This window comes from Chelonoidis abingdonii, chromosome 5 (genome assembly GCF_003597395.2).
Source record: "Chelonoidis abingdonii isolate Lonesome George chromosome 5, CheloAbing_2.0, whole genome shotgun sequence".
Taxonomy (NCBI): domain Eukaryota; kingdom Metazoa; phylum Chordata; order Testudines; family Testudinidae; genus Chelonoidis; species Chelonoidis abingdonii.
In genome coordinates this window covers 3,346,940-3,374,678 of record NC_133773.1, presented here as the reverse complement: position 1 = coordinate 3,374,678, position 27,739 = coordinate 3,346,940, and the positions used below count along the sequence as shown (strand labels likewise).

Below are 27,739 nucleotides of genomic sequence, written 5' to 3'. Positions count from 1 at the left end.
CGTGTCAGGAGAGCCAATCCTCTCTCCACTGCTCAACAGACACGCGTCCACAGCCCAGGCCTCCCAGACAAAGGCACTGACTGGCTCATTGGCTCTCATGTCATCACTGCACAGAAACCAAGGACTGAGCAGGCATGGAGGTGAAACTGCCCTGAGAGGGGGAGAAAAGCTTCCATTGCTGGCCTGCTCTGGATAAGTAATGCCCTATGGTCTCCAGAGCTATGGTTCTGGCATTGACTACAAGCAATTCTTCAGCAAGAGGACAGCGTGCGTCTGGGAGCCATTGCAATTGATGGTGTATTTATTCTTACTTTTACTGCTATTAGAGGGTAATGACAGCTATGTCCAGCAGGAGAGAGGGCAGGCGAGACACAGGCACTGGGACACTCATGACTCTCAATGCTTAGTGCTTTTCATACAGCCCCAGCCACGGGGGTCAGGTCCTTAGCCGAGACTCTCTCCTTTCATGAAGAAAAGGGACTTTCTGGGGCAAGCTGAAGAGTGTGACACCCCTTCCCCCAATGCTCCCACATGTGAAAGCAAATGAAGAGAACATCAACGTTAGTATTTTGTAAAATCTCGTGGTTTTTAATCTCAGGATCTTTTGGCACCTTGCTCGTGAGTTTTGAACACCTGGGGTTGGTAACATTGCACACTAGAAGCTAGCTGATAAGGGCCAAATTTGGTTTCAAAACATGGCGGCAGATCCTCCACTGGGGTAAATGATCAGGACTCCATTGAAGAAGGATCTGCCTGGGGGGCTGTACGGTCTCCATTCCTGTGCGATCTCCAGTAGCAGGCCTGTACTTATGTGGGATAGAAACAGGCCCTTGTTTTGATGACCCAACTCCACCCAGCAGGGTCGGGGGCATGGTCTCATCAGAGCACTGTGGCTTCTCCAATCTGTAACTCTCAGGATCAGTGGGGACGTCTCAAAGCCCCTTCTCTTCTCAGACTGTCTGACAGCCTGAGGAAGAAGGGGCTGTTCCACACAAACCCACACTTTGAAAATTGTCTTTCAAAGAAATCCCCTGCCCCCGCCTCTGAGGCCATGCAGAGTGAGAAACGTTAAATAAAACGCCGAGTTGCAGCCTCAAAGCAAAGCAAGTATCAGAGGGGTAGCTATGTTAGTCTGGATCTGTAAAAGCAGCAAAGAGTCCTGCGGCACCATATAGACTAACAGACGTTATTGGAGCATGAGCTTTCATGGATCAATACCCACTTCGTCGGATGCATGTCATGTCATTCACCCATGAAAGCTCATGCTCCAATACGTCTGTTAGTCTATAAGGTGGCACAGGACTCTTCAAAGCAAAGCAATACTCTCTCAAGAGGAGAAAAGACAATGGGCGGGGTGGAACAATCAGCTGAGTAAGTGGCTAATGCTGCCATAGCTGGATGGGAAGATGCTCCTAGGGTACAGAACCATCCCAACAACTGCCCAGCTGGGCCATGCTGCATGCCAGCCCCAGGAAGGGCATGGGGAGAGCAAAAGGAGCGGTACCGATGCAGTGATGGCGCAGTGCAGATGGCAGCCGCTTCGCTTTAAGAAAACTCACACGAATAGCCGCTGGGATTTGGCAGTCCTAGGGCGATGCCGACGCTAGGGATCCTCCCCCAGAGAAAGTGTATGCACTGTGCGTCACTGTTATCTTCCAAAGCAACCCGATTCTTCCTACTGTGGAATTGCTGAATGTCTCCGAAGTGGAATGGCAACCCCAGGCTCCTATTGCAGCTCGACTGCTGGGGGTCAGTACATCCACTACATTAGGAGTGGGGGGAGGGACACGTGGTAAAACTGGGGGCCTGCTAAGCTGTCAGAAGCTCGAGGCCCTACCCAAGTTAGCATAAATGTAACAATTTACATATATGAAAGAGTGGCTGCTGGGACGACTCCTGCTAAACTCCATCTTGCTGCTACTGGCTGGGCTGCCCCGAACAAGACAGAGCACTGCATGCAGGGACTTGGGTTTCTGTGGACCACTTCTCTATTAAAGGGGAAGGTGGCTAGGGTTCACATTGCAGAATCTGTGGGTCACATTGCCTGGAGGCTGCCGCTGGGTCACCTCCTGCTATTGTCAACCATCACTTTCATCTAAATGCTACGTAGCAGGATATAATGGGCCTCACCTCCAAAAAGTCAGACATGAAATTGTGCATGCAAATCACCTTGTTGTATGTGTAAATAGCTCCGCAACTGGTTGGCCACATCCACAGACAAACAAACGTGCCATGATGGTGAACATCCACACAGATCACACGTAAAATCTTTGTGTGCACAATAGTGCATCTAAATTATGGCAGAAGTCAATCCAGATCTTACTAAAGCTGGGACCGACGGTCACACTGAGAAAATGCCAAACTAAATTCCCCAGGACACTGAGCCGTTTAGCAAAAATAACACCAGAATTTTTGTTCCAAATTAAAGTTCCAACATCCTTTAAAGCCTGCAAAGTTTAAATGACCTAATTTGTTTGGCAGCAAATTCTGAGTCCATAGGCTTAGAGCAAGTCACATTCCTCTAACATCTTTAGCATCAGCACCATATTTGGCAGTCAGTATCCTGCTCCACTGAGCCCTTCTCCTCAGGGATTAGCAGAGCCAAAAATATTTTAAATTTAAAGAGACGACAAGGAAAAACAGAGAAAGAAATTAGAGAATGGGCTGTTTGCTGTTATCCCTGCCTGATGAGATTACTCAGGGGGCTCAGTGATTTCACCCAGAATGGCATCATCATGAGATTAACCTTGTACAGACGGTGGGGAGCTGGGTTTGCTGAAATCAACTTTTTTTTTTCGATGGGAAAGAGCAGGCTGTAAATGAGTAATTCACTAATTGTGAGGCTAGAAAATGGCTTCCTTCAGGGCAAGGCCACTGCTTCTTGTGTCCCGAGGGGGCTAGGGATGGCAATCATCAGGTCCAGATTGCCATAATGAGATCTGTGCAAAACTTTTGTTGCAAAGCACAAAACAAAGCAAAACTCCCCTGTTCTAAGGTTTCACTACAAGGTTTGAGGGAAGAGTCACTTAAGTGCACAACCGTGGACCCATTTTGGTTTGGTTCTGATGCAAATTCAGATGAAACTCAGCTGCTTCATCTGGTTTGGGTTTGAGTTTTTGGGGCCTTGTTGTCAAACCTGGAATTTAAAAGGTTAGACTCTGGGTGCAAACCCAAATGAATCAAAGCAGAGGCAAAAGTAACCCTGCAAAGGGGAGCTGCTGGGTTTTCTATTGAGTTAAAATCACATGAAATCAGGGCGGGGGGCGGGGTTCCCAGCAATCAGTATCATACAGCCCAGGCCACCCCCAGCCCAGCACTAGTTACCCCACCTGGAACTGGGCCGGGGTCAGCATAGAGCCACCCAGCCCAGAGCTGGAAACAAAGCCCCTGCCTCAGCCGGCGCGAGGAAGGAAGAAGCTCACAGAACTGTGAGCATGTGAGGGAAAACAGGCAACTGATCACAGGGGACCAGCGACCAAACTGAGCCCAGTTGTAAAAGGGCAGAGCCGTGGTGAGGCCGGTGGAATTGCACTTCCTTACGCCCAGGATGAATCACAGCCCACGTCTAGAGGGACTCTGTCCGTGTGTGTTTGCTCCTCTCCCTGCCATGGAGAATGGCCAGGCCAGCTTAGGCACACAGACCCAGCACTGCCAGTGGCATTGACTGAGGGTTTTCCATTTGGGATGGCATTTCAATGGGTTTTGCCCATCAGAGAGCTATAATCTGCGGATGTGCAAAGTAAGCTATATAACCCATGGGACAGTGCCCACTTTTTTACCTGAAATGTTTGTGGTACGTACCCGGAGTATCAATTTTCTGGACCATCCTATTCTATGAGAGAACAAGGAGCCTCATGCCTGACTGGAACGATATCAAATTAACATGGGACACATTAAAGGGATTAAAAACTGGCTAACGGATGGGTCTCAAAATGTGATTATAAACAGAGAATTGTTACCAAGCGGGTGTGTTTCCAGTGGGGTCCCTCAGGGACTGGTTCTTGGCCCTACACTATTGAATATTTTTATCAGCGACCTGGGAGAAAACATAAAATCATCCCAGATAAAGATGATGCAAAAGTTGAGGGAGTGGTAAATAATGAAGAGGACAGGTCACTTGATCGCTTGGTAAATTGGGCACATGCAAATAATGTGATTTAATATGGCTAAAGGTCAATGTATACATCCAGGAACACAGAATGGAGGCCATCCTTACGTGATGGGGGGCTCTATCCTGGGAAGCAGTAAACACGTATTTCCCTTTCTATTTTCACTGTACTGTTTTGGTGGAGGTGAGGGTGTTTACTCCCCCTGGTAAGGGAGAGGGGAAGGTTCCCTGCTTCGTTCCTGCACATGCCTTTTCTTGGCCAGAGCCACCCAGGGAGCGGACTCATCTTGGCCACAAGTGCACTTCAGTTACAACTGAGTCCAGCTCTGGCGCCCACAATTCAAGAAGGATGTTGATAAATCACAGTGGGGTCAGAGAGGAGCCACAAGAATGACTGAAGGATTAGAAAACAGTAAGAGATTCAAGGCGTTCAATCTACTTAGCTTCACAAAGAGAATCATAGAGTCACAGAATATTTGGGTTGGAAGGGTTCTCAGAAAGTCATCTAGTCCAACCTCCTGCTCAAAGCAGGACCAAGCCCAACTAAATCAATTCAGCCAGGGCTTTGTCAAGCCTGACCTTAAAAACCTCTAAGGAAGGAGATTCCACCACCTCCCTAGGTAACCCATACCAGTGCTTCACCACCCTCCTAGTGAAATAGTGTTTCCTAATATCCAACCTAAACCTCCCCCACTGCAACTTGAGACCATTCCTTCTTATTCTGTCATCTGATACCACTGAGAACAGCCGAGCTCCATCCTCTTTTGAACCCCCTTCAGGTAGTTGAAGGCTGCTATCAAATCCCCACTCACTCTTCTTGTCTGCAGACTAAATGAGCCCAGTTTTCTCAGCCTTTCCTCACAAGTCATGTGCCCCAGCCCTCTGATCATTTTCCTTGCCCTCCACTGGACCCCCTCCAATTTGTCCACATCCTTTCTGTAGTTGTGGGACCAAAACTGGATGCAATACTCCAGGTGGGGCCTCACCAGTGCTGAATAGAGGGGAATAATCATTTCCCTCAATCTGCTGGCAATGCTCTGATTAATGCAGCCCAATATGCCATTGATCTTCTTGGCAACAAGGGCACACTGCTGACTCATATCCAGCTTCTTGTCCACTGTAATTCCCAGGTCTTTTTCTGCAGAACTGCTGCTTAGCCAGTCAGTCCTCCGCCTGTAGCAGTGCATGGGATTCTTCCTTCCTAAGTGCAGGACTCTGCACTTGTCCTTGTTGAACCTCATCACATTAATATGAGAAGGTTAAGGGGGAGACTTGGTTATAGTTTATAAGTATCTATGTGGGGAAAAATATTTACTAATGGGCTCTTCAGTCTAGGAGAGAAAGGTCTAACATGATTCAATGGCTGAAAGTAGAAGCTAGACAAATTCAGACTAGAAATGCAGCATAAATTTTTATGGTGGATTCTCCAGCACTGACCATTTTTAAATCGAGATGGGATGTTTTTCTAACAGATCTGCTCTAGGAATTATTTTGCTGACGTTCTCTGGTCTGCATTATACCCAGGGTCAGACTAGATGGTTACAATGGTTCCTTCTGGCCTCGGAAAATATGAATCTATCCTTTAAAGGCAGGCCCATTTAGAGCAAATAAAAGGGGTAGTGATGGCTGTGTAGAATGCACTGCTATAGGATCCAACAGCCAATCCTGGTGTTGGATTTTAAAAGGAGCTAGATAATTCCTTCCCTGCTAATAACATTTGTATTTATGCTAAAGGCTGAGGCAGGCAAACCCTGCTGCTTGGGTATCTGCTGAGCCTTGCGCGTACCCTATCTGTTGTACAACTGACACAATGCATTATGGGTTACCGAGGTGTTTGTTCCTTCCTCTGAAGCATCAGGCATAGGCCACTGATAGAGGTACGGTATCAGACAAGATTAGGATGTACAGCCAGTTTTGAAAGGGAAAGGCCAGGATCTCTGGGAAGGGGAATGTAAAGGAGAATTTTGGAGGTGTGTGGGGGTGGGTGCAGGGAATCATTTTGTTAGCTGCCCAGCACTCCCAGCACCGTGTGGCTCCCCAGGGATCTGACTGTGTGTGCTGGGAACCGGCTGGCTCAGATCCCACAGGGATGGGTGTGGCTACACTAGAGAGATGGAGTGGGAGATGCTTTGCAGGTGATGGGGCAGGGTGGGAACATGCAACAATTCCTACAGTGCATGAGCAGTGGTGGTGAGGCAGATTATGACACATACACTCAGCCAATCAGCTATCCACTCCCCTGACCCAGCTGGCTGGCTGGGGACTGTCAGATGATAGAGGCTGCTGGGTAACAGTGACAGGAAGGACTATCAGTCCCATTTGCTAGGACAGAGGGAGGTGAGATTCTGGTAGGGTGAAGTAAAATATTGGGACACATTGAGAGGGTGGGGGCAGCCACAGGCTCACAGCCCCCACCGGAACCATGGGAGGTGCACAGTTCTAGGAAGCTGCAAAAGGGGGCGCATGGCCAGGTTTAGCCCCCAGCTCCAGCCCCCCTGCAAACTGAGGGATGCACGGCCCGGCTCTAGCCCTAGCTGCAAGTTGTGGGCGCACGATCCTGGCTCCACACCCTGTTGCATGCTGTGGGTTGGGGGGGGGGGGCGCAGCCACAAGTGGGGGGGTCTCAGGGTTGGGACAGTGAGTTGGGGCACAAGAGGAGGGTTCGGGGTGCTGACTCCAGGAGGGAGTTTGGGTGCAAGAGGAAGTTCAGGGCTAGGGCAAGGGCTTGGGGTCTGGGAGGGGGCACAGGTAGCTCCCTGAAAGTGGCAACATTTCCCACTGGGTCCTAGGCAGAGGTGCTGCTAGGCAGCCCTGCACATTGCCTTGCTGGCAGGCGCCACCTCCACAGCTTCCATTGGTTAGTAACTGGCCAATGGGAGCTGTGGAGCCGGCCCGCATGGCAGGGACAGCATGCAGAGCCCCTTTGGCAGTCCCTGTGCCTAGGATCCAGAGGTAGATGTCACCACTTCTGGGGAGCTGTGCAGAGTTGGCTGGGAAGGTAGCCTACCAGCTCCATGCCAACCGGAGGCCTGGCAACCCTACCCTATTGGGAGAAATGGTGTCCTGATTGTACATCGGTTGGGATGTGGGGCAGAGTGTTCAATATCAGGACAGTCCTGATTTTAACGGGACGTCTGGTCACCCTAGATTCTGGAAGACATGGCATCTCCCCCTCTCCCTGCCAGGCTGTAAGGCATGCTACCAAAGCAAATGGTGAAAGGAGACCAAAAGTCACGTTTCAGGGTTGAAGCCAATCTCCCATATGTCAGAGTTTGGATAAGACCCTCATGAAAGAGCGACCCCTCCCCACCCTACCCCCACCTGCCCACTGGAGGGTGTTTTGCACTTTCCTCTGAAGTATCTGGTGCTACCACTGTTTGAGGCTACTGGGCTAGATAGGACCACAAATGTGATCCCACGGGGCAGTTCCTGTGGCCCTATGTATTCTTTCAGTGAAAGAGCCCCGGATAGGATGGGACACTTATCGGAGAATAATCTCTCGTCCCCACTTTCTGCTGCAATGTTACAAAAGTTGCCCAGTTACAAACACCACAAAGCATGGAACGGCTAACCCTGCATTCCAAGGGGTTTTTTCTTACCTACGTGGACAAGCCTTGGCATCATCTACTTTTACCTCATCTCATATGGCACAATGCCTGTGAAAGACAGCACTGCAGGCAGGAAGTGCAAGCTCCGCTGACATGGTTCACACATTTTTTCATACCTCTAAAGCTCTCCCACAGCTTTAACCCCTGTTCTGCCAATAGAAGAAATGTGCGAAATGAGCCCCTCACTCACTAATGCACAAGACTAAACCTAATTGAGATGAAGCTTTAAGTAGTTTAAGAGGAGAAAGGTCTATGAGATGGTCGGATAATTTTATGACCAATAATATTTGCACTTAAACATGCTAAGGTGGGAGCCATCTAATCTTATGTTTCAGGGCTCATGCATGGATCTCATGCTTCAGGGCATCATTTCATGTCATGCATCAGGGCATCAGCTGATCACTATAAGGGTTAGAAAAGAAACTCAACCCCCAGCTCCCTTTATCCAGCACTGTAAGTACACCTCTACCTCAATATAATGTGACCCGAGAAAACACGAATTCGGATACAACGCGGTAAAGCAGCGCTGTGGGGGGCGGGGGGAGGGCTGTGCACTGCAGGGGATCAAAGCAAGTTTGATATAACGCGGTTTCACCTATAAAGCGGTAAGATTTTTTGGCTCCCGAGGAAAGTATTATATCAAGGCAGAGGTCTATGTGCAAATATGGCTTTTGGAGGCTAGAACCCTTTCAGCGTTAGCGAGAATATAGTTTCCTGAATATCTTCTCTTTGTACATACAGAAAGGGATCACAGTCACCAGAAACACTTTGAGAGAAAAGAAAAAAGGGATATTAAAAAAAAAAAAAGCCCCAGGGTGAGTCTGTCGAGCTAACAGCACAGGCCGGAGTGAGGTTCCTCCTGGAGAATGGATGCAGAGCTGCCAAGTCTCATTCAGCTCCAGGACTTTGAGGTCAGTTCTAAAAGCTTCTCTCTCTCCTGAAGAAGGACGTGATGTTTGCTTCGGCGAGATCGGCCTCCCTCAGCCTGCCAGACAGAGGTGGTTTAGGAATCCTATTGCATTTTTTAAAAGACAAGCCACTGCATTCAGAGACAAGCCACAGAAAGACACAATCTGACTAACAGCAGCAGCGCACGCTCGCCTGGGGTCCAGAACACGGCTCCCATTTCCCAAGACCTGCTAGCCTCTCCCTGGCACACTGCTGTGTTCCAGGGGCCAGGCTGGGCTCAGCCTCCACCAGGAGGTATGCAAACAGGCTTTGGGCTTCCCATGAGCCATTGCAACCATTCTGAATCTTTCTGTAGAAACTCAAGACCTTTTCTCCATAGCCCCAGCTATCTGCCCCCAGGAGAGAGTGGGTCTTACACTCTGCTGGGTAGAAGTTAATCTTTCAGCAGCTGGTGAAACAAAGCAGTGAAACCTCTGTGAGAAAAAGAGCTGAGGAGGCGGGTGGAAGAGGGTTGAAAAGGGCAGGCTCAATGTCTAGCTGAGGCGGGAGCTGGGATGGTGGCAGGCTTGCTATGTGATGCTCGGAGAGAACAAAGGTGAGGGTGGAAGCCTTGGGAGAACAACAGGGTGAGGCAGTAGACATCAGCCTCCACCGAGAGGGCTTCCTTGCCTTTTGTTATGCAAGCTTGCAACAGGGAGGGCGTCCAGCTGCTCCTGGATGTTGTGGATCTTGCCTGAGCTCTCCTAGCCTTTCCTGCACTCAGCTAATGCAGAGCAGGGCATGCTTAGTGTGTGGCTCACAGGCTGCATGTTACCTGTGCTCCACCAACCGCACTGGCCTTGGGGCTTGTTTCAAGGCACTATCTGATTTGAGCCTGTCAGGCTCTGGTGTTCTGGCTAACCAGCCACCTCTTCCTCTCCAAGCAGGACACTGGGTCCATTTGTCATGTGAAAGACATTCCTAGCGCTGCCAAATATCATAGTCCTCTTGTAAATCTCACGATCCAGTACAGCCCAGGGACAGCTAAGCCCATCGGAGAACTGAGCACTCAGGTAACCAGAAGCGCTAGTTTGAGCTGCAGTTTTACTGGGATAGAAATTCAGGGAATGAAAGGAGTAATTCTTATATTTATTAAATACTTTCTACTTTATTAAAGAGTAAAAAACCCCAAATGACTGAGTTTATTAAAACACCAGTGTTGTAGGGCATACTTTATTTTGGAAGTACTTATCTTTTAAAATAAACTAATGAATGACAGTCTGTCATTTGTGAGCATAACTGCAGGTGACCTCTCAGAATGTCTATACCAGTGGTTCTCAGCCAGGGGTCCGGGGCCTCCTGGGGGGCTGCAAGCAGGTTTCAGGGGGTCCGTCAAACAGGGCCAGTGTTAGACTCGCTAGGGCCCAGGGCAGAAAGCCAGTGCTGAATCCCAGGGCCCTGAACCCCGCCACAAAGGGCTGAAGACTGAGCAACATAGCTTCGTGGAGGCAATTGCCCTGCTTGCTACCCCTTAACACCAGCCCTGGCTTTTAGATGCAGAAAACCAGTTGTTGTGGCCCAGGTGGGCCGTGAAGATTTAATAGCATATTGGGGTGGGCCTCAGCAAGCAAAAGGTTGAGAACCTTGTTCTACACAACTACAAACCGTTGATTAGCATGCTAAGAGACTAACCGGGAAGCTGTTAGTGGTGATTAACCTACATAAGGCTATGTGGGGGACGCATTGTAGATACGGATAACTAGGATTTGGGGATAAAGGGAATTTGGGTAACTGAAATTATACCATATTTGGTGTTATTTTTAAAGTCCCAGCTCCTAAATTCAGGTGATTTGTGAGAATCTTAGTTTCTATTTTTAAAAAGGGAAATTTCCAGCCCTCATAGCTGCAGAGAAAAACTGGAAAATGTGACCACCTAAAGGCTCAAATGCCAGACGGTCAATAAAAATAACTTCCTATTGATTCTTTTTTTTAAATCTCATTTTTTCACATCAATCTCTTAATTTTGGGGAGGGTCTGACTCATGATGTTGGAACCACACCCAGTATCCAGATACGTCTATACTACTGACTTCTAGCATGGCATTATAATATTATCCATATTATTCTCCTTCCCATACAAACATCTTGTTTGATCCTTTGACTGCAGCTGCCAATTGAGCAGAGGTCTCCATTGAGCAATCTCCCTGAGTTGATACAGTGAATTCAGACCCCTGTAAGGTATATGAGCAGCTATTGGGGTTGGTCCTGGATGATTGGAAAAAGGCAAATATAGTGCCCATCTTTAAAAAAGGGAAGAAGAGAATCTGAGGAACTACAGACCAGTCAGCCTCACCTCAGGCCCTGGAAAAATCATAGAGCAGGTCCTCAAGGAATCAATTTTGAAGCACTTAGAGGAGAGGAAGGTGATCAGGAACAGTCAAAATGGATTCACCAAGGCAAGTCATACCTGATGAACCCGATTGCCCCCTATGATGAGATACCTGGCTCTGTAGATATGGGAAAGGTGGTGGATGTGATATACCTTGACTTTAGCAAAGCTTTTGATATGGTCTCCCACAGTGTTCTTGCCAGCCAGTTAAAGAAGTATGGATTAGATAAATGGATTATAAGGTGGATAGAAAGCTGACTAGCTTGTCAGGATCAATGGGTTCTAATCAATGGCTCCACGTCTAGCTGGCATCAAGCGGAGTGCCCCAGGGGTTTGTCCTGGGGCCGGTTTTGTTCAATAACTTCATTAATGATCTGGATGACGGGATGGACTGCACCCTCAGCAAGTTTGTGGATGACACTAAGCTGGGGAGAGAGGTAGATAGCTCAGTGGTTTGAGCATTGGCCTGCTAAACCCAGGGTTGTGAGCTCAGTCCTTGAGGGGGACTTTTAGGAATCTGGGGAAAAAAAATCTATCTGGGGATTGGTCCTGCTTTGAGCAGAGGGTTGGTCTAGATAACCTCTTGATTCTATGATATGCTGGAGGGTAGGGATAGGGTCCAGAGTGACCTAGATAAATTGGGGGAATTGGGCCAAAAGAAATCCGATGAAATTCAACAAGGACAAGTGCAGACTCCTGCACTTAGGATGGCAGAATCCCATGCACTGCTGCAGGCTGGGGACTGACTGTCTAAGCAGCAGTTTTGCAGAAAAGGTCCTGAATGAACTTTGCAAGACAGCAAGGTGGTAGCAAGTTGTAGGCAGGGGAACAGAGCTGGCAGGGGAATAGCTGCATGATTGTTTCCCCCTAGACACATGCATTATGTTAGCTAGCATTTCCCATGAGTGCACAGCCATGAGGTGAATGAATCACAGCAGACAATGAAGCAAGAGCAGATGCTTTAAAGAAACCATAAAGCTGATTTTGGAGATGTCACTAGAACCAGTTTGTCAGGAGCTATTTATTGTTTAAGAAACTTACAGAGTTTGATCCTTGAGCTTTGGCCCCACCTCCAACGAGGCGGTGACCTGGCTCTCCCCATCTAGGCAAGAATGGAGACATCCCAGCCCAAACTGGTGTCAGTTCTATGCTACCGCAATGTTCCTCTACTGTGTGCGGAGACTGAGTGGGCAGAGCTCAGCATTGCTGCCTGTGCTGCAGGACATGGGACACAGCTGCCCAGATGTGTCAGCCAGCTACATGCTCCTCTGCTAAGCAGCAGGAATTGCCTGGTCACAGGGCTATTCAGCATTTGGGGAATGCTCGCCTACACCTGGAGGGTGCTGCTCTGCCCCTCGGGCCAGCTCCTTCCACTCATGCCAGCCCCGCATATGCTGCATGTGCAGCTATGCACACTTTCCTATGGCCTCCGGGAAAATCACAGTCCTGTACCCTCTCCATGTTCCTCTTTATCTTGAGGGAGATGGAGGATCAGGATGTGGCAAACAAACATCCTCCCTCCTAATCCTCCTGACATGACGTGCTGGGAGCCAGATCCAACCCAGCTTGAGGTGGTTACAACTCCCATCCACCCCCACTACTTCTCCTCAGGCTCCGCTGTTGTCTTTCTCCCTTTCTGGTGTCACAGCCGACTGCAGTGCCACACTGGATGACTAGCAACTTCCAGAGGTAAATAACAACCCTCTGAAATGCAGCAGGAATACCAAAACGCACAACAAGCTGGCTTGTCCAGACAGACCCTGGGACAGGGCAAGGTCCCAGAGGTACCTCTGGGTCATCACCCCATGCAGCGACCTTCACCATTCTCCCAGGCTAAAAAGGGCTAGGCTGAGCTAGCAACAGCGGAAGAGACCTCAAGGAACTCCTAGGCGAGTGGCACTCCGTCCTGAATCTACACTGACCCAACCCCACAATGGCGAGTCAAAGTCCCTCTCGGCCTCCCTGGCAGCCATACCAAAATCACTGGGCGGACTGCAATGTTCTGGTGACAGCCTTCAGGGAAGAAAGTAAAGCACCTAGTACCACACTTTCCAACTTCTCAGAGAGGGAAGAATAAATCCACCCACTCCTGGAGGGTCCCGCAGATGTGAAACACCACCTCCTGGCCAGTGGGATCAAAGGTTGCTCCTAGAGATAACGGGTTTCTCAGGGCCTGTTGCTAGGGAGGGATTGTCAGCCCTAAGTAATACATCACTGGTCCAAAATTAAGTCTAAAAGCTGCCTGGCTATCTGGGGTCAAGATGAAACAACAGTTCCTCCAGCAGCACCTACTCAATAACCCCCACCCCAGAAGGGGAGGTTGGAGGCTGGAGAGCTGGCTCATGTCAAACGAGGGGCCTGAGACAGAGCTTCCTGTTGTCCATGTGCGGCAGGCACTGTACATTCCTGAAGGGAAACTTTAATCACCTGCTAAATAATGTTCCCCCCAAACACTCTTCATAGTGCTCTCTTCCCTCGCTGGGGAGAGCAGGATCCAGCTCACAAGTGATGGGAAGCACACAAGATCTCACCAAGAAGACTGCATTTATAGCTGCCCGCCTAGCACTTTGTGGGTTGGACAAAATTAGAATTTATCTTTTCAGCAAAGCAGGTGCACAAGTATTGTCTCTATAGACTGATATACCTGCACACACAGTATCCTAGGCCAGTGGCTCTCAACCATTCCAGATTACTGTACCCCTTCAGGAGTCTGAGTTGTCTTGGGTACCCCAAGTTTCCCCTCCCTCCAAAACGACTTGCTTACAGAATCAGACATAAGAATACAGGCTGTGTCACAGCACGGTATTACTGACACATTGCTGACTTTGTTACCATAGCGTTATCAAATAAAACAATCGGAATGTAAATATTGTACTTACATGTCAGTGTATCTTATAGAGGGTGGTATAAACAAGTCAGTGTCTGTATGAAATGTTAGTTCGTACTGATTTCCATAGTGCTTTGTACGTAGCCTGTGGTAAAACTAGGCAAATATCTAGATGAGTTGCTGCACCCCCTGGAAGCCCCTGTGCGCCCCAGGGTATGCGTACCCCTGGTTGAGAGCCACTGCTCTAGGGAGAGCTGGGAGTGATGGCTATAGCTAAGATTACCCAACACTTCTCATTATAACTGCCTGTTTCAAGCTTTTACAACTTTCAACAACACAGTCAGGGAGTTGGGAAGGAGCTGGGGCATGTGCATCTCTGAGATAGGGTGCTGGCTAGGAGCTGGGGCGCGTGCATCTCTGAGACAGGGTGCTGGACAGGAGCAATGGGAGAGGAGTAGGAGACTGGGTTTTGGATAGGAATGGGTGATATGGACTCATCTGGATATTGAGAGGGGGTTGGATAGGAGTAGAGATGGGGGATAGAAGCCAGGGGGTGGATAGGAGCGGAGAGGGTAGGGGGGTAGGAGCCAGAGGTGGGAGATAGGAGCTGGGGGTTTGATAGGAGCAGAGGAAAGGTGGGTTAGGAGACAGGGGAGATAGGAGCTGGTGGTTGGAGAGGGTGAAAGGTAGGAACTGTCGGCTGGAGGGGGCAGGAGAGAGTGGGAGGTAGGAGCTGGCAGTTGGAGGAGGCAGGAAGGGGTGAGAGGTGGGAGCTGGCGGTTGGAGGGGACAGGAGAGGGTGGGAGGCAGGAGCTGGCGGTTGGAGATGGGAGCTGGTGGTTGGAAGGGGGTGGGAGGGAGGAGCTGGTCCTGGTTGGATAGGAGCAGAGAGGGTAGGGGATAGGAGGTGGAGGTTGGAGGGGGCAGAAGAGGGTGGGAGGCAGGAGCTGGCGGTTGGAAGGGGGTGGAAGGGAGGAGCTGGCGCTGGTTGGATAGGAGCAGAGAGGGTAGGGGATAGGAAGTGGAGGTTGGAGGGGGTCAGGTGCTGAAGAGGAGGGGGTTGCATGGGCATTTGGTAACTTGGGAGTTCTTGACTTTGCACTTCCCTGTGGTGTCAGCCTCCTGTTTGGGACGTACTCATGGGTACGCTGTCTATAGACCATGTGCTCACAGAATGGGCCAGATCTGCACCCACAGCGAGTTTACAGTCAGTGAAGCTGAGGAGAGCTGGGGACAATGTCAGCCTTCCTGCTCGCCTGACCCTGAGCTAGTGGGAGCCAAAAAAAGCACCAGGTACAGCTCCCCTGGCATACCCTGGCACAGCCCCTTCTCAGGCATGGGAGGAGGAGGTGCTTAGAGCTAGCCTGAAACCAGCTGGAGATTCCCCTCTATCAGGGCATTCCTCACTGCCCCAGAGCTGCTTTTCAGCTGCTGCTGGGGTCAAACACCTGGACCACCAGGGCTGAGTGTGGCCTAGCTATTAAAAAATCCCCGACAGAATCACATTGAGATGGAGTACACGATAGGACAAGTAATGGGGTTAATCTGCAGGATAAAGGAGAGTTAGAAAGATTTCCCTAATATCAAACCTAACGACAAGGCCGGTTAAGCTGTGGAACAGGCTTCCAAGGGAAGTTGTGGAAGCCCATCATTGGAGAACAGGCTGGACAAACACCTGGAAGGGATGGTCTGGGTTTACTTGGTCCCACCTCAGCGCAGGGGCTGGGCTAGATGACTTTAGGTTCCTTCCAGCCCGACATTACTTTTTACGATTCTAATTAAAATCATTACATTACAGGGATGTTGTAATTATCCCAAAACCAAGCATTCTGATCCCCGGAAATTTGCAGAGAAAGTTAAACTTAAAACGCATCCAAACTTGTGGTGGTAAGAAGTGCATCCGAACAACCGTTACTTTGCCCTGTGGTGGTTTATGGTCATTTTTTGCTACTGTGCTGTTGGAGGTAGAGAGTTGCGCTAGGAGATGAATGAATACAAGCAGTGGCCACCTTTGCTAAGGCAGCCTGTGCCTTCAGCCCCATTTCGATGCTAGCCATTTTGAAAGAGGGAAGATCTTTGTGGAATTCTCACCTTATCTGTGAGCCTTTGCTGAAGAAGAAACTTTCAGTTTTGAAGAAAAATAGCAAAAAAAGATCAAGAATCCTAAAAATGATACTATAAATATAGTCCATGCACAAGTTTGAATAGTCTGTGTTATTCTGTTACTAAGACCATTAAGGACAAAAATAGATTTGACAGACTTTTCTTAACGGAGTCATTTAAAATTCATTTTTAACGGATTATCTAATTACAGCTTTCAGAGCTTCATAGATTCCATGGCCAGAAGAGACCATTGTGATCATCGAGTCTGACGTCCTGTATAACACAGGCCAGAGAACTTCCCAAAATAACTCCTAGAGCAGATCTGTTAGAAAAACATCTCATCTTCCTTTAAAACTTGCTAGTGATGGAGAATCCACTATGACCCTAGGTAAATTGTTCTTATAGTTATTTATCCTCACTGTCAAAAGTGTCCACCTCGTTTCCACTCTGTATTGGTCTAGCTTCAACTTCCAGCCTTTGGACTGTGTTATCCCTTTCTCTGCTAGACTGAAGACCCATTAGTAAATATTTGGTCCTCAAGCAAATTTGGACCTTGCAAGGGAATTAAAACCAATAATAAACAGCTCTAGAGTCATATGAGTAAGAAGAAAACAGAGAAAGAATAAATGGGACCTCTGAGCACTGAGGATGGGGTGGAGATTAAAGATTGTCCAGGCATCGCCCAACACCTCAACAAATACTTTGCCTGGGTTTTAAATAAGGGTAAAGAGGTGCTTAGGGATAGTGGCAGGGTGGCTAATGGAAATGAGGATATGGAGGTAGAAATGTCCCTGGTGGAAGACAAACTCAAACAGCTAAATGCAGAGATCCCCAATCTGTGGAGCGCCACCCAGCTCCACTCGTAGCCCCGGCCCTGCACCCGGGGCTCTGGCTGCAGGCCGCAGCTGGCAGCCCTGTGCCTGGGGATCTCCGCTCCCAGGGGTCCCCTCCCAGCCCCAGCTATGGCCCCAATCTCAGCCCCCTTACTCCTGTCCACATCCCTCCTAGAGCCGTGGCCCCGCTCCTGGCCCTGGCTCCAGGGGAATGCAGAGAGGGGTAAGGGGGGGGTGGGACACAAGGTGAAAAGTTTGGGGACCACTGTCTTAATAGGACTAAATCAGGGGGCCCAGATAATCTCCGTCCAAGAATATTAAAGGAACGGGCACATGAAATTGCAAGACTAATAGCAAGGATTTTTAATGAATCTGTAAACTTGGGTGTCTTACCCTATGACTGGAGAACTGCTGATATAGTTCCTATTTTTAAGAAAGAAAAAAAGGTGATTTGGGAAACTACAGGCCTGTGCGTTTGACCTCAATCGTATGCAAGGTCTTGGAACAAATTTTGAAAGAGAAAGTACTTAAGGACAGAGGTAAACAGTAATTGGGATAAAATACAACACGGGTTTACAAAAGGTAGATCGTGTCACACCGACCTGATCTTCTTTGAGGAGAAACTGATTTTTTAGACAAAGGAAATGCGGTAGCTTTATTCTACTTGGATGTTGGTAAGACATTTGATATAGTTCCATATGGAGAAGATGGGGATTCACGAGAGAACTGAAGGTAGATAAGAAACTGGTTAAAGGGGAGATTACAATCTGTCATACTGAAAGGTGAACTGTCAGGCTAAAGTCTTGGGACCGATCTCATTTAACACGTTTATTACTGGCCTTAGCACAAAAAGTAGGAGTGTACTAACACCATCTGCGGACAACAAGAAGTTGGGAGGTATTGCCAATATGGAGGAGCAGCAGAATATCACACAAGAAGGTCTGGACAACCTTCTAAAGAGGAGTAATAGAAATGGGCTGAAATTTAACAGTGCAAAGTGCAAGGTCATGCACTTAGGGACGAACAACAAGAGTTTTTGCTATAAGCTGGGGCTGTATCAGCTGGAAGGCACAGAGCAAGAGAAAAACCTGGGTATATTGGTTGTTCACCAGATGACTATGAGCTGCCAATGTGAAGCAGCCATGAAAAAGGCTAATGTGATCCTAGGATACATCAAGCGAGATATTTCCAGTGGAGAAGGGAAACTTAACAAAAAAAAGAATTCATCAGGGTCAGAGAGCAAATGAAAATAATTTCAAACCAAAACAGTTAAAGTTTGGCAAAAGAATTAGCAACTAAAAATAAAGTATTATGATGGAAAATGTTAGGCAACATTAAATTCAGACATCACAACTAGTCCCGCCCATGAGAACCTCTATGTGGGGTCAAATCCTCAGCTGGTGGAAACTGGCTTCAGTGGAGCTGCTCTGATTTATAGCAGCCGAGGATCTGATTCAGTATGTCTCTGTGGTAGTATTGCTAAGTGTCTCAGGTGAGCTCCTGGAGTCAGCAGACAAAGGGTACTCCTGAGAACTCCACGAGTACAAATTCAACCCACTGCGCTTAGTTTTGGTTGTAGCCATTGTTTGAAAGAGCTGGGTCTTGCTCAAACTGTGAGATTCACAGAGTAAATCTGATTCATATGTCTGATGTAGTGTGCTCAGACTTTGAGCTCCTGGTATCAAGGGTCTCCTTGCAAGTTGCCCCCTGATTTGCAGAAAACCGAGAAGATTGCAGAAGCCCTTGTCTTTCTGAAAAGAGACTGATTCGAGTATATGCCAATAAAGTGAGGAATGTGGACAGCAAAGTATAAAAATGGGAAAGAGAGACGGACACTTAGGAAATAGCGAGGAATGTTCAGTTAGCAGCTGACAAACAGCAGAGCAGGAAACAGTGGGGAAAATGGGATATTTACAAATCAGCAGAGGCAGATGATATATATCCCCATGTTGAAGGAATTTAGAGAACTAGTGGCAATCACATGGGGAAAGTCCCTGGGAACTGGGGGAAATAGAAAAGGACAGGAGAAAAAATGTTGATCATCCCCAGCACCCAAAAACCATGTGAATCAGTAAATCTAACTAAAATCCCTGGGAAAAGAATATAAATCTGTAAACCTGCACACCAGAGGAAAATGAAAACATGGGCAATGAGCAGCATGTTTATGAAGAGCAACCTGTGTACAATCAATCTCTTTGCTATTTTGGATACAGATATAAAATGGAAGAAGAGAATGCAATTAATATCTGCACTTTGCTAAATCTTGGATACAGCATCTCAGTGCATCGTATGGGAGGAATTCCCTGTTTTGTTTGCACAACTCAGGAGCAACTTTCAGAGGACTTAGCCATTAGTCTGCTACCAAGGTGATATCTCACCCCATGTATGTATAGAAGGAATGCACATCTGCAGTTCATTCCCCTGCCCAGGCTGTTCCCCAGCCCTCCTCCACACACAGCATGAACGCATCAGCCAAAGGGAACTGTTTCTTATAGCATCAGGCACTTACATTCAGCGCATTCTTAGCAGCTTCTGCTTCTGAGCGACTGTCAAAGCTGACAAAGCCTACAGGCTGAGGAGAAAAGAGAAGAGGAGAGAGTCAGGGGATGACTCAGGGAAAGAGCAGCACCGTTGCCTCACAGATACAGGGACCCTGCTCACTACCACCCACCAAAGATATTTGGGACCTGTAGTCCCCAACAGTCATCTCCCTGTTTCAGAGCTGAGGGGAGCCGAGAACCACCCTGCAGATCTCTAAGGGCCGTATCTGCCCAATGGGCTTCACTTTGGTCACCTCTGCGATAAAATCACCACCTCTGCTGCCTTCCCCACCTTCCTCTGGAAGGTGTAAGTGTGCAGCGCCTGACATGAGTGTGGGGAGACATGGGGTGCACTCAGGGCCGGTGCAACCATTTAGGCGAACTAGGCGGTTGCCTAGGGCGCCAAGATTTGGGGCCGCCAAAAAGTGGCGCCCCCCTCAAATTTTTAAATGGTTGCAGCCGCTGCTGCCGGAAGGGCTGAGCTGCCGGTGGCAGCCAGCAGCCCAAGGTGTCCCCCGGGTCAGGGCGCCGCCGTCACATTCAGGCAGCCCAGGGCGCCTCCCCCCCCCAGGGTCAGGGAGCCCTGGGGTCAGTGCGCCGCCGCCGCAGCCCGGCAGCCCAGGACACCCCCCGCCCCCGGAGTCAGCGAGCAGCCGCGCAGCCGGGCAGCCCAAGGGGTCCCCTGGCCCAGGGAAACCCGGGATGCCGGCTGCCGCGGAGGCGCTCTAACCCTGGGTCAGGGTGCCGCCACCGCAGCCAGCAGCCTGGGGGTTCCCTGGGTCAGCGGCGCCGCTGGAGGTAGGCGGCAGGTAGCTCCTGTGGAGCTGCCGTAGTGGTGCCTGCGGATGGTCGGCTGCTTGGGCGGCTCCGGTGGACCGCCCGCAGGCACTACTGCTGCAGCTCCACCGGAGCCGGGACCAGCGTGGGGGGCGGCGAAATTGCCGTCTGCCTAGGGCGCTCAAAATCCTAGCGCCGGTCCTGGGTGCACTGTGTACCCAAAGGCCTAGTACAGTGTAACTGAAACAGCACTGGCTTCCCCAGTTGGCTACAACCATGTTCTTAAAGTGTAGCCTTCAGGGACCCTCCATCGTTCATCTAGGTCATGCTCAACTGTGGACAGCCACAAACTGGCTGGGGACTCCTACCTCTTAGGCAAGGCCGAGAAGGGCTGTGCTATGACTGAGGAGGAAAGCTGTGTTCAGGGGCGACCACAGGATTCCTGCTCTCTTCCAGGTGCTTGGGAGAGAAGATGAGTCTGGAGTCTCCAGTTACTCCTGAATCCTTGCTTCCCTCCATTTTTCCTGCTGGGTAATCCCAGGGGAGCTGTGGCACAGAACTATGAGCTCTGCCCAGAGGATGCTGCTGCTGGGGCTGGGGCTATGTGTAGGGGGAAAGAGCTAAAGAACAGGCTGAGCACAAGGCTCTCCCTGCGCTGGGCCGGAATGCAGGCTAAGTGATGCTCTCCGCACCGAGCAGCTCTCCCCGTACGCAAGGGAAAAAATCCCGTTATCTGTGATGCTGAGCTCGAGCTCTTTTCCCGAAGGCTTGATTTCCCCTAGGAATGCTAATGAAAGGACAGGTACTGCCTGGAGCCGCTCGCCCCAGCTGGCCTGCACGCCTTCCCTTACAGGGTAAAGACGCTGCAGTGTAACACTGCGATGTGCTGGAGGGTGGGGCTGTTCGTCATGCTTCTCCTGAGCATTTTAGATTTGATTCACGGTTCCACTTGTCCACCGAAAGCGCAGACTCGGCAGCATCTTCACGGAGAGCTCACAGATCTGGAGCCATAACACAGTGCTACCTTCGCAGTACATACCCCGTTGGGGGCACTTCATTACCTTGCTGCTAATTTCTAAATTGCCTCCTCTCCCTCCCCCCAAGAAATACAGGTTTCTGCTCCTTGCATTCAGCACAGCCAGCGGCTATGGTGCGGGGAGGGTGGGGGCAAGGGAACATCCTGAATCTGGGCATGCAGTGAGGCCGCTAGGTGCGATCATTTGCTGTTTCTAATCAGTTTACAGCTAATGACTGATACTGAGGTTCTGAGCACTGGTTAGGCTTTTACCTGTTTAGAGGTGAGTTTTATCAGAGAGCCTTCATAACCCTGCAGGAAAAGAGAAAAAGCATTGTTTAGTCAAGGCACTCACCAGGTCATGGCGAACAGTCAGCACTTAGCGCTAAGAGGGCAAAAGGAGTAGGGCTTGGCATTGTTTTTCACCGTTTTACAGGGCGCGCTGGCCCTTTAAGGCAGGCGACAGACCTACCAGAGTGCCACTAGTAGTGCCAGCCTAGAACAGAGCCATATGGACCATAGGCCACAGCAAGGCCTGCTGGGAAGGGAAGTTATACAGAGGCAGGGAGAGGCCAGGGGAATGGGCAGAGAAAGCTAGAGGCTGGGAGAGGTGCTCTGGATCTCACCATAGGTGGCTGGCAGGAGGCCTAGGAGGCCAGTTTCCAGTGCAGTTTCTGCAGAACGCCGAGGAAGGGTCCTTGGGGTGGGGCAGAGAAGTGGGCATATTCTGGGGATGGATCAGCCAGCTAATAATCCTTCCAAGGGTCAGAGCTCCCAGGATGGGGAGGGGTAAGCTCCCGAACAGCTATAAAAGGATACGGCACAGAGAACACCCCTTTGCTGGGCATAGAAACAACCCACGCTACAGCCCTTGATGTTACCAAAGCAGTGCAAAGGGGCTGTACAGTTCCCTAAACTGAGGATTCCCCTGGCCCTGATTCACTCCCCCACAGCCTAGGGGATGTGTTGGAGGCTGCCCACAGGAGTGGGTTGTGACAGAACGTACTCCTGTGTTCACATCCTACACACAATTGTAATCATCTTTGTCCAAAGTATGCCTTGTGAGGTATCATCTGAAAACTCATAATTTGCTCATCAATATTGTCCTGGTAAAATGTGTAGCAACATTATATGTGAAGTTATAAGATTCCACTGTACGGTGTTAACACATGTTCCAAACTGAGGCTGGCAAATAGGTCTGTCTCAAATAAAGGGGTGAGTTGCTGTGCTTAATTTGCATTTAAGCAGTAAACAGGGTCATCAAGCAGGAAAGAGAGACAAAGGAACCTTACACCGGTGAGAAAAAAGCAGCAGGGAACATCCTTCTATATAGACCTTTTGTCTCCTGGTACCCAGCTGGAAACGTTTTCCAAAAGGGGGACTGAAAATATAAAAAGGGAGGGCAAAGACCCTGCCCTCCCCCTGCTCAGCCCATTGCATTCAAGGCACTTGAAGCAACAAGACTAAGGAAGCATTTGTTGGATTTTGGGGAAAGGGTTTCCTGGCCTAAGAAGTTTGGTCAGAAAGACTGCCAAAAGCATGTAGTGAGAAAACATTGCTTTGAATTGAACAGTTTGTTAAGGTCCACACTACAGACCTGCTGACTTAGCTACTGCCTCTCGGAGAGGGGGATTAACTACGCTGACAACACAAACTCTCCCATCGGGGCAGTGGCATCTTCCCTAAAGTGCTACAGTGGCGAGCTGCACCAGTGCGGCGGTAGCATTGTATGTGTAGATAATGCCTACGAGCTTTATCTTTATTTTTTTTGTAACCATTTCTGACTTTTATGCCTCATTACTTGCACTCAGTTAAAATCTCTCTTTGTAATTAATAAACTAATTTTACTGTTTTATCTAATCCAATGTGTTTAAATTGAAGTGTTTGGAAAAGTCCATTTAGGGTGACAAGTTGTCTGCAAATTATTTCTACCAAAGAGATAATGGACTTGATACAAACTTGTACTGTCCAGGAGAGGGCTGGCCAGTACAGGAGATACACTTCTGGGAGTGCGTTGGGGTCACCCTGCAGTATAATCCAGGCTAGTAACAGCCCAGGCATGGCTGGCTGGGCCCCAGCACACACACAGACATAGCTGGGACTGACTGATATGCTAGAGGCTGTTTTGAGCAGGCCAGGCTGGAGGCTACAGCGGCAAATTGTAAAGAACACAGCAGATCACAGAGCAGAGGTGACACAGCCAGTGGTAGATTAGCCACTGGGCCAACGGGGCCCATGCCCAGGATCCCCGGCCAATTGGGGGGCCCCCGGAAAATAGGCGCCTCTATGCCCCGACCCACTCTATCCATTCGGCATTCCTGCTAGGAGCAGGGTTGGGGCATGAGAGCTTGTCCTGCTCCACCCAACACTTCTGCCTGGGAACAGGGTTGGGACACAGGGGCTTGTCCCGCTCCCCCTGGTACTTGTGCTAGGGAGCAGAGTAGGGGCACAGTTGCTTGTCCAGCTCACTCATGGCAGAAGCACCAGGCAGGCAGAGCAGGACACGTCCCCACACCCCAACCCCACTCCCCGGCACAAGCGCTGGGCAGGTGGAGCAGGGAAAGCCACCACATCCCAACCCCATTTCCCCAGCAGGAGTGTGAGAAGGGGAAGGGACTGCAGACGGAAGGAGTGGGGAGAAGCCCCCCACTTGCTCTGGCCCGCAACCCCACAAAATCATAATCCGCCTCTGGACACAGCTACTCATTAGTCTGGATCGTCCCCTAGTATGTCACAGGGGCGTTGCTGTAAATTATTGCAGGTGCTGAACTGGTGTATAGCCACCTTTGCCCGCCACCTCAGGGCCTGTGCCAAGCCCAGCTTCACCAAGCCCAAAGAGCCTAAGCTGTGGGATTCAGTGCTTACAATTGTTCTAGCTGCAAAAGCTGGAACCGCCTGCCTGTGCCCAATTATTCCTTATAACTGGAAATGCTCATTTTGTGTGGTTCTAATTTAAGACTGAAGTGAAGTAAGAAACGAGAGAAAGCTTGTTAGGATTATCCCAGCATCTGGAATTCCACAGTAGTCCATAGAAATGCTGTGTGGGTATTTGAAGTGTGATCCTCATGTGGATAATAGGGTCCCATATTTTAAGAGAGACAATATCCCAGATTCAGTTCTTGAGGGATTAAGAGACTCTGTGGGTCTGGAGAGGGTTAAAAGTGACATGGTCATGCGGCTAAATGTAAATCAATGCAGCGTTTGGACCTCCCATGTAATCAGGCAGACTGAAATAGCTTCTCAGTCTTCTGCCAGGAAAAAATATTGCAACATCTTCTGTCATCATGTCTATGGGCAATGAATGAAATGATCAATGAAGTAGCCTTTCTTGGGGAAACTGATGATGCAACAGGCAAAGCAAGACCCGATAGATTCCACAGCACTGCTGAGCGACTACGAGCTTTCACTGTGCCCCCTATACAGAACTCAACTCTTCGGGGAGTGACTCATACTTCATCATTTATTTACATGTCACCACTTTTTCCCAAATTCCCAAGCGATTTGATTGTACGCACTCATTATATGCAAAGGTTCACCAGATAGATTCTGGGGAGATTCCCAAGAGCCCCTACATGAGTTAGGAGCACAAGTTCCATTGCAAGTCAACGGGTCTTGCACGTTCAGCACTCTTAGGTGCTTTTGAAAATCCAACTCGGTATGAATAAGTTTTCGCCTGTCACCTCCCCTACAGTGTGTCTGTTCCCTGAGCAGAGGAGTGCAGCTGTTAGAATCAGGGATCCAGTGAAAGTACTCAGGATTACAAAGCCAAAAGAGGCTTTCTGCAAATAGTGTGCAATATTCATGGACAATTTGCTATTCCTGCAAACATTCCTGCCAATAAACGAGGTTGCTGGCATAGCTGTGAAAGGGGAGCACAAAAGAAGGGCAAACACAGGGTACATCTATACTGCCCACTGGATTGGCGGGTAGTGTTCGATGTATTGGGGATCAATTTATTGTGTCTCGTCTAGATGCGATAAATCGATCCCCGAAACTACGCCTGTACTCCACCTCGGCAGGAGGAATAAGCAGAGTCAAAGGGGAAGCCGCGGTGGTCAACTCGCTGCCGTAAGGACGGCTAGGTAAGTCGAACTAAGATACTTCGACTTTAACTATGCAAATAGCGTAGCTGACGTTGCATATTTTAGTTCGAACCCCCTTCCCCCCCCCCCCTCAGCGTAGCCCTGGCTACAGCTGAAGCTCATTTGTTTAAAAATTCAGTCCAACGTTTGCAGCCATTGTTTTGCAGTATCCCCCAGCTCAGCAAAGCATATGGATTCTGATGGGGCTACTGGCTTCCACAGTCTGGCAAAGTATTTTAAATTATTAATGTTGTTATTAATTAGGAGCATTACAATAGCGGCTTGGAGCCCTACTCCTGGACCAGGACCCCATTGTGGTAAGTGGCGCACAAATACATTCACGGACTTTCCTCAGCTTCACAGGGACGTTTTAACCATTTTGTCTAAAACCAGACGCAAATCTGAATATTGAGTTTAAAATGTCAGTAAACTATGACAAGAGAGGGGTGTTGAACACTGTATTGGCTATATCCTAGTTTAATAAATTGCAAACAGGAAACATTAACTCAGATTTGGGATTCAAGAGAAACTCTGTGTCCATGGGCTCCAATATACAGTGTGTGTCCTCCGCATTACTTTGGGGAATTTAAGACACCGGGAGTCTCCCACTTAAAATTCCCCCAGGGAGTGGAAAGTGGATGAAAGGCAATTTAAACAGGGATTCATTGGTTATACCATCAGTACAGGAAATGCTGTAGATGACACACACACACACACACACAATTAGTGTGCCTAAAAAGAGAGAAGGTCTGTCACAAATCTTTGCAGAGCACCCCCTTTAGGAGCTGAGTGGTAACCTTCATCCACATTCGTGGGAGTAATACTGTACCACACAAACATACATTTTGTGATAACTCATGAACTAGTGACCCTCCACCTACGCTGTTTTAGGATGTTGTCACCTAGAAACGTACACAATTCAGCAATTTTAAAAAATTTAACATGAAAAACATCTTTTCTGTATCAAAAAAATTTGTGTTGCAAATGTGTTGCACTGTTATACTCTATTTTTAGTAGTTCTATGTACACATTTTCTTCTAGTGAGAGTATCTTATATTGTAATGGCAGTGACAATGGTTGCTGTATGCAGTCATCCTAATATAGAAGGTACTCCAGAGAGGTTGGTCCCTTCAAATCCAGGCTTGTCAGGTATCCTCAACACAGAGCAGACTGATGCCGGCTCTCTTTTCATAATACTCTTCAGGGGATTTTCTGTCTAGGTATTGTGCTCCAAACACTGCAGACTCAGGAGACTCTTGAGTTGCAAATACATCGGCACAGTATTCTGCTTCTGACCTTACCAAAATGATTTGCAACTCTGAAAGCAAGTTACTGTGTTATGACAATGTATTATGTGATAGTGACTTTGTCTCAGACCATGCTGAGAGTTGCTCTAAAAAAGGAACACCTTGTTTCTGTTGATTGAAGACAAATTTGATGAACAGATGATGAGGAGATTATGGTTCAGCCCTGCTGTAAGACTGGAAGAAATGTAGGTGGGGATAATTTCTTCAGCTAGCTGAATACTGGTGGAGATCTACTCAACAAAAATGTGACCTATGTTAGAACAATCTGATGAAACAAGCCAGACTATACCCAATAAGATGCATCCAACATGACAGCAGAGAATAACTATCATTAGGGTTTGTGTTTGCTAAGCCACTCAGCCTGGTTTCCAAAGTTCCAGACAAGGGCAAGTTGATAATAATGCTGTTGACGATGCATCATGACTTGGTTTCAGTGGTAGCTGTGTTAGTCTGTATCAGCAAAAAAACAAGGAGTCCTTGTGGCACCTTAGGGTATGTCTACACTACAAAATTAGGTCAATTTTATTCAGTCGATTGTGTCTGTCCACACTAAGCGCATTAAGTCGGCAGAATGTGTCCTCACTACCATGGCTAGCATTGACTTACAGAGCGGTGCACTGCGGGTAGCTATTCCACAGTTCCCACAGTCTCCGCTGCCCATTGGAATTCTGGGTTAAGCTCCCAATGCCTGATAGGGCAAAAACAGTGTTGCGGGTGGTTTTGGATACATGGTGTCAGGCCCTCCTCCCTCCATGAAAGCAACAGCATACAATTGTTTTGTGCCTTTTTTCCTGGGTTACCCATGCAGATGCCATACCATGGCAAACATGGAGCCCGCTCAGCTCACTGTCACCGTACGTCTCCGAGGTGCTGCTGGCAGATGCAGTACAGCATTGCTACACAGCAGCAGCAGCTCCTTGCCTTTGCGGCAGATGGTGCAGTACAACTGACAGCTGTTGTATGTCTCCTGGGTGCTCCTGGCAGACCTCAGTGAGGTTGATCATGGGCGCCTGGACAGATATGGCTATCCTCCTCCCAGAGCACTGCATGGGAGCCAGAGACTCCAGGTCATTCTCTTCTTTAAGCTTCATCTCATGGAGATTCAGTCCTGCCTGGAATATCATGCAAGCTGGAGGCTTCTGTCTCGAGCTGCTCTCCCAGCTGGCAGCACCACGTGGTTGCACCTACCCCAGCCTATCCCTTGCTTCCATGGCTCATGAAGCCTGGACAGTAGTAAGGAGCAGTTCAACTGTAGGCTGAGCA

General features: G+C 48.9%; 1 protein-coding gene across 1 annotated transcript in view; it reads right to left on the bottom strand.

Annotated features, from left to right (window-relative positions):
- RBPMS (RNA binding protein, mRNA processing factor) overlaps window positions 1–27,739 on the bottom strand; it is a 106,090-nt gene that overhangs the window by 64,805 nt on the left and 13,546 nt on the right. The window contains exons 3-4 of the mRNA XM_032769476.1: window positions 21,361–21,399; window positions 19,265–19,327 (exon numbers count right to left, since the gene is read on the bottom strand). Of these exons, the coding sequence (XP_032625367.1) occupies window positions 19,265–19,327; window positions 21,361–21,399 (102 nt within the window). The remainder of the gene's footprint in view (window positions 1–19,264; window positions 19,328–21,360; window positions 21,400–27,739) is intronic.